General features: G+C 46.0%; 2 protein-coding genes across 3 annotated transcripts in view; one reads left to right on the forward strand and one right to left on the reverse strand.

Annotated features, from left to right (window-relative positions):
• Window positions 1-5,344, forward strand: part of LOC105500546 (protein canopy homolog 2) — a 61,369-nt gene extending 56,025 nt beyond the window's left edge. For both annotated transcript variants that reach the window (XM_011926109.1, XM_011926110.1), the window contains 5 exons: window positions 536-735; window positions 1,612-1,741; window positions 1,866-1,967; window positions 3,235-3,444; window positions 3,779-5,344. In XM_011926109.1, coding sequence (XP_011781499.1) covers window positions 536-735; window positions 1,612-1,741; window positions 1,866-1,967; window positions 3,235-3,444; window positions 3,779-3,949 — 813 coding nt within the window. In that variant the 3' untranslated portion in view covers window positions 3,950-5,344. The remainder of the gene's footprint in view (window positions 1-535; window positions 736-1,611; window positions 1,742-1,865; window positions 1,968-3,234; window positions 3,445-3,778) is intronic.
• A 731-nt stretch (window positions 5,345-6,075) lies between these two features.
• The window catches only part of COQ10A (coenzyme Q10 homolog A (S. cerevisiae)), a 4,186-nt gene continuing 3,083 nt past the window's right edge, over window positions 6,076-7,178 (reverse strand). Inside the window, exon 5 of the mRNA XM_011926115.1 lies at window positions 6,076-6,892. Coding sequence (XP_011781505.1) covers window positions 6,725-6,892 — 168 coding nt within the window. The 3' untranslated portion in view covers window positions 6,076-6,724. The remainder of the gene's footprint in view (window positions 6,893-7,178) is intronic.

The following is a 7,178-nucleotide window of genomic DNA, read 5'->3' on the forward strand; positions in this document are numbered from 1 at the left end:
CCCCGTCTCTACTAAAAATACAAAATTAGCTGGGCGTGGTGGCACATGCCTGTAATCCCAGCTACTCGGGAGGCTGAGGCAGGAGAATCACTTGAACTTGGGAGGTGGAGGTTGCAGTGAGCTAAGATTGCGCCATTGCACTCCAGCCCGGGCAACAAGAGTGAAACTCCATCTCAAAAAACCATATCAGAGTTCAAACCTGACTTTGGCATTTAACCTAATACTATGAGCCTTAGTTTGCTCATCTTTAAAACGGCAGTCATTATATACTTTGTAGTAGTAGGCATTGGGAATAATGTTTTAGCGTACATTAGATAGTATTACAAATCACTTAGTGCCTGGGTCATAATAGTTATTCAATTAAATGGTTATGATTATTCTCTACTTTCAGACATACTCAATATATAACAACCCATCATATAACTGACCATCACCCCAAATAGCCCCAATTCATGGAGGACAGACAGTATCCCTGTCTAATTCTTCTTTGCTGATAATTCCTTTTTTTTTCTCCATCTTGCTCCTCTTCTGTCAGTTGATTTATGAAGACTCTATGGATCTAATCGCAAAGCTACCTTGTATTGCAGCAAAGATCTACCGAAATCTCTACAGAGAAGGCAGCGGTATTGGGGCCATTGACTCTAATCTGGACTGGTCCCACAATTTCACCAACATGTTAGGCTATACTGATTCTCAGTTCACTGAGCTCATGCGCCTGTACCTCACCATCCACAGGTAAGCTAGACCCAGCAACCACAGCCACTAGGAGCCTCAATTGGGAAATTTTTTTAAAAGCTCTTTTATGTTCTCATCTTCTGAGAACAGATGATAGGCAGCAAGAAGACAGAAATGTGGCATAAAGGATGATACAAGGCAAGAAAAGGGTCTAGTAAGGAAGGTCAGGAGGCCTAAAGAAATTACCATAACTATGCTAAGAACAAGATGGTGCTTCTGGCTGGGAAAAGGTACTAGCTGCTCACATTAGATAGTCCTTCGGCTTTCCAGGAGCTCCCTCTTCAGGCCATTGCTGTTACACCTAGGTTGGAGTCATGGAGCAGAGCATACAGGCATCATCAGCCAGTAAACTCTCCAGCTCTGGATGAGTGAACAAAAGCTGGTAATGAGATTAGGATGTTTTTGTTGTTGTTGTTGTTGTTGTTGTTGTTGTTTTTGAGGTGGAATCTTGCTCTGTCACCAGGTTGGAGTGCAGTGGCGCAATCTTGGCTCACTGCAGCCTCCACCTCCAGGTTCAAGTGATTCTCCTGCCTCAGCCTCCCAAGTAGCTGGGACTACAGGTGTGTGCCACAATGCCCAGCTAATTTTTGTATTTTTAGCAGAGACGGGGTTTCACCATGTTGGCCAGGATGGTCTTGATCTCTTGAACTCTTGATCCGCCCGCCTCGGCTTCCCAAAGTGCTAGGATTATAGGCGTGGGCCACCGCACCTGGCCAAGATTAGGATGTCTTTTACAAGAGCTTAGGTGTAACTGACTGGCTGTAGGCTAGCATGAGCCCATAACTAGGCTAGTAAGTGGCAAATAAGAGAACAGCAAGGTTTCCATAATCTGCCCCTTCTTTCTCCCCTTGGCTCTCCCTTCTTACTTCCCCACAGTGACCATGAGGGTGGCAATGTAAGTGCCCATACCAGCCACTTGGTGGGCAGTGCCCTTTCAGACCCTTACCTGTCCTTTGCAGCAGCCATGAACGGGCTGGCAGGGCCTCTCCATGGACTGGCAAATCAGGTAAGACTATTCTTTTTTATTTTCCTGCTACATGTTTTCCTTACCCCATGCTTTGTTTCTGATCTTGGCATTGTCTCCTGGCATATGTATTAACATGCCCTTTTTTCCCAAACCTTACCCTTAGGAAGTGCTTGTCTGGCTAACACAGCTGCAGAAGGAAGTTGGCAAAGATGTGTCAGATGAGAAGTTACGAGACTATATCTGGAACACACTCAACTCGGGACGGGTAAGTAGAGATGCTTAACGACTAGGAAAGAAACCAAGACCCAAGTTCTGCAATTTGGAAGAATTAAGAAGAAAAGAATGAAAGAGGTCCCTAAATTAGAGATTTTTTTTTCATTTATCTACCTTGAAGAATTTAGAACAGAATTTCTAGTTGGGCACAATGGCATGCACCGGTAGTCCCACCTACTTGGGAGGCCGAGGCAAGAGGATTGCTTGAGGCCAGGAGTTCAAGTCTGAAGTGTACTAAGATCACTCCTGTGAATAGCCACTACACTCCAGCCAGGACAACATAGCAAGACCCTGTCTCTAAAAAAAGATTTTAAATAGGTCGAGTGTGGTGGCTCACGCTTATAATCTCAGCACTTTGGGAGTCCAGGGTGGGTGAATCACTTGGACCCAGGAGTTTGAGACCAGCCTGAGCAACATAGACCCTATTTTTTTTTTTTTGAGACAGAGTCTCGCTCTGTCGCCCAAGCTGGAGTGCAGTGGCTGAATCTCAGCTCACTGCAAGCTCCGCCTCCTGGGTTCACGCCATTCTTCTGCCTCAGCCTCCCGAGTAGCTGGGACTACCGGCGCCCACCACCTCACCCGGCTAATTTTTTGTATTTTTTAGTAGAGACGGGGTTTCACCGTGTTAGCCAGGATGGTCTCGATCTCCTGACCTTGTGGATCCGCCCGCCTCGGCCTCCCAAAGTGCTGGGATTACAGGCTTGAGCCACCGCGCCCGGCCGCCTTTTTTTTTTTTTTTTAAGACAGTCTCTCGCTCTTGTTGTCCAGGCTAGAGTGCAGTGGTACAACCTTGGCTCACTGCAACCTCCGCCTCTCGGGTTCAAGCGATTCTCCTGCCTCACCCTCTTGTAGCTGGGATTACAGGCATGCGCCACCATGCCCAGCTAATTTTGTATTTTTAGTAGAGACAGGGTTTCTCCGAGTTGGTTAGTTGGTCAGGCTAGTCTCGAACTCCCAACCTCAGGTTATCCGCCCACCTCGGCCTCCCAAAGTGCTAGGATTACAGGCGTGAGCCACCGCACCCGGCCAGACCCCATCTTTACCAAAAAAAAAAAGTCAGGTGTGTTGGTGTGCACCTGCGGTCCCAGCTACTCTGGAGGCTGAAGTGGGAGGATTGCCTGAGCATGGGAGGTCGAGGCTGTCGTGAGATGTGATCATGCCATTGCACTTCAGCCTGGGTGACAGAGGAGTGAGATCCTGTCTCAAAAAATAAAAGAATTTCTACTGAGAATACTATCTTTTCTCCCCACTCTTTATAGGTTGTTCCAGGCTATGGCCATGCGGTACTGAGGAAGACCGATCCACGATATACCTGTCAGCGAGAGTTTGCTCTGAAACACCTGCCTAATGACCCCATGTTTAAGTTGGTTGCTCAGCTATACAAGATTGTGCCCAATGTCCTCTTAGAGCAGGGTAAAGCCAAGAATCCTTGGCCCAATGTAGATGCTCACAGTGGGGTGCTGCTCCAGGTAAGTCCTCCTTTCCCTCTTTTCCCTCTAATTTGTACCAAACCCTATTGTTATCTGCCATGCACAAAGTCAGTTAACTCCTAGTCAGAGCAAGGACTTCCTTCACAGAGCATTTTGATAAAGTTGACTATGACAGGGTTGCGGGTTGGGGTTGCTCTGTTTTCAGAATCCCAATTGCTATACTTTTCTCAGTGTCATTTCTATTTAAGGTTGACTGGGCTAAGTCCTTGGAGAAAAACAGAAAATTGAGCTTTTAAGGTTTCTATCACCCAGGACTTGTACATGCCACTGCCTCTGCCTGTGCCTTAAACCCTTTTTCTCTTCTACCTTACAGTATTATGGCATGACGGAGATGAATTACTACACGGTCCTGTTTGGGGTGTCACGAGCATTGGGTGTACTGGCACAGCTCATCTGGAGCCGAGCCTTAGGCTTCCCTCTAGAAAGGCCCAAGTCCATGAGTACAGAGGGTCTGATGAAGTTTGTGGACTCTAAGTCGGGGTAAAACTGGAGACTGGGGGAAAGTGACTACCAGAAAGTGAGGAAGCCTAAATAAAAAGTATACTTTTGTTTCAGGGGGCCTTTAAAGACATAAGATTAAATTATATCTGAGGCACTGATAATATGTTTGAGGTTAAAATATAAATTAAGACTTTAAAAGATGAAAAATGATCCCTTCTTCCCTAATCAGCTCCATTCCCCTGCCTGGTATGAGTTGCCCATCACAGGGGTGGTCCTGGAGGATGACGAGGACTAATGCCTGTGGTACAAGTAGGTTTGGCCCCTCACTATCTCTAGAGTGAGAATCTGGCTCCTTTTTCCATGGGTCAAAGCCGGTTGCAGAGAACCTGCAGTCACTTTGGAGCTTTAGCTTCTTATCTGCCAAGCCCTCAATAAGCCAGCAAACCAGGACTCTGCCCCTTCTGTTTCCATAGGAATCGTGTTGGATATTCAGCTGTACCAAGTCCCTTGGCACTCTCCCATGCACACAAACACTTTCTAGCAAGACCTGTTGGTTAGCTGGACATGATTTGGCAATTTTTTTATACTACCAAGTGACCATAAGGGCATGGCATTTGTTGTGACTGGCACCCAATGTTTGATTTCTTTTTTAAAAAACTATCCAATTAAGGTCTGGGAGTGTTCTGTTTCCCATTACTTTAATACTCACCTCCTCCTCCTAGACTTTCTACACCTGTTGCACCTCAGGCTGAGGATGTTCTGGACCACCCCTCTTGGTCCCTGCTAGAGACCTCTCAACAGATCTGTGGGCCCAGTCATTGGGTTTTATCAGTGCTTAATGTGAACTAAGTTTTTTACTTCCATAGAATACAAGCCACTATCCTCTGACCTCCCCACTTGCCACCAACCCCCATATTTTAACATGCTGTGGGGCATAGAACAGGGACTCAGGAATGACCAGCATGATATTTTCAGGGTCTTGTCCCTAGGGTATTAGCACCTCTTTTTGAACAGAGAATTGATTCAAGATTGGACATGGTCTCCTCTGATTATCAGGTACTGGGGCTGAGGGCATTAAAAATAGTAAACCTCCCTCCTCGTCCCCTGCCTCAAGAAAATGCCTCCTTATTTATCAACATCCTTTTCCTCCCTTTCCCTGAGAGCTCACAGTACAATGTTTGTTTTAGAAGCCCCATTTGCACAGGTTTTCAGCAACTCAGAATGCTCTACTTCCTCTTCTTTGAGAAAGGATTGAGATACACTCCTGCTGTGCCCCCATCTTTCCTCCAAACTCCTGCCTGTGTTTGTGTGGATACCCAGTCCCAGAACCACACTGTTGAGTTGGACACACTGTAAACCCCTGGGTAACTGTCAAGTCATGATGCAGACTTCAGGTTGTTCTGTATAAAATGCAAAATAAATGTTTTTATTAACAATGCTTGAGCCTACTATTAAATAAGGCCTGGAAGAATCTTTATTATGAGGTAAAGAATCTAGCTAGCAAGATCCTGAACTTAGTGGGTTATAAGTAAAGTAATCTGTATCCATTTATCTTTAGGCAGGTTTGACTTTCTTTTACCTTAACCAGAGGAAAGCCTCCCTGAGAGATTTCCAAAGGAGATTGCTGTCCTTCCTCAAGGTTAGGAAGTCCTTGATGTTTAGCCCCTAACCTTGCTAATTTTGTTTAAGGTAACATACTCAAGGGCTATAGCTGAGACTTTCAGTTGCTTATGTGACTAATCCAAGAACTGGTCTAGCCCACTGAGAAAGGAACAAACTGTACCATGGACGAATGGGCTAGTACTGCTACCTCAGGACCAGAGCCACTAGAGGGCTCTGGTACTTCTTGGTGTGCCTGTTCTTTACAGCTTCCCTGAAGGAGGTCCCAAAAATAACAAGAGGTGGTCCTGAGGGCATCACATATATGGGAGGTCCGAGACCAGATGATTCTGAGATCCCTGCTGCAACTGACCTTCTGAAAAAGTCTATAAATAGGCAAGGGGGTGGGTACTAGGTCCTGGCTTGTAGAATGTGCTACTATAGTTAGCAGGGACACTGTGTCCAAGAGGCCTTCTTACACCTTCACTGCCCCAGGAAAAGAAGCCATAACTTCCTTCTACTCTATTATATCTACATTATTGCCCCAAGAAACAATATAATAAAGCCAAATTCACACTGTCACAATTTATTGAAATTTTATAAAAACTCAGGCCAAGTGGAAGAATAAGGTACAACTCAAGAGTACAAAGACAACTCCGTTTCCGTTCAGTACTTTTCTCCTTGGCACTGGTGGTAAGAAAGCCCCTTGCTCTCTAGTAGCCAGGCAGCATGGACTTATAGTCTTAAAATGAGGCTTTATGTATCTCAGGCTGGAGGCAGGTTGCCTTTTCTCCTGAGGAATCTCAGGCAGGGTAAAAGTTACTTACCACTCAGTACCTCTGTGCCAGAAGAAAAGCTCAATTTATTCAATCCTTAGAAAAGTTACTATCTTCCCCTGGTCAGACACTAAGGTGTCTTGATAAGGCCCAGAGACAACCACATAGTCCTTATTCTAATTCGTAGTGAAAAGGCTGCAGGCATATGGTGCTCCTCCGATGGGCCTGACCCTTTCCTAAGCGCCTCTCATTTCCACATCCTTTGCCTTCTCTTTCCCCTAACATTTCCAGCCAGCATAGAACCCAATTTCTGGGGAATTGAGAGGAGAAACAGTATTACGAACACAGACTCCTTTCAAATTGGAGCAGGAGCCAAACCAAATAAATAAGAGAATTGCGAAGGGAAGTGGGGCAGAAAGGAGGTCAGGGAGCAATCCCTTGCCTCAAGTCTGGTGCACCTCATGGAACATCAGTTCACGGGGGATGGCTGTTTCTGGACCAAACTTGGTGGCTGCCCGACGCTCAAAGGCAGCAACATTCTGTTTGACAACCTCATCAAAAAACATGGTGGCCAGCTGGGAGTGCAGCAGAGAACGAAATTCAAAGGAAATCTGGGAATGGGTAAGAGACAGTCAGAAACTTCCAGACAATGTTGGATAGTCCCTGGCCAAATGCAAGGGGGGTACTGTTCCTCAGTGCCTTTTCTCCCCCTCTCCATCTAGTTCATTAGATCCCTTAAGAGCCCTAACTTGGGACTGAGCACAGAATACAAGTCTGACACAAGCTCAGACCTGTGGAAACTAACTGACTTGGGAAATGCTAGCTATACTTAAAAGAATAACTGTCAGGTCGGTGTGGTGGCTCACGCCTGTAATCCCAGCACTTTGGGAGGCCAAG

Source organism: Colobus angolensis, unplaced genomic scaffold, assembly GCF_000951035.1.
Source record: "Colobus angolensis palliatus isolate OR3802 unplaced genomic scaffold, Cang.pa_1.0 Scaffold67, whole genome shotgun sequence".
NCBI classification, from domain to species: domain Eukaryota; kingdom Metazoa; phylum Chordata; class Mammalia; order Primates; family Cercopithecidae; genus Colobus; species Colobus angolensis.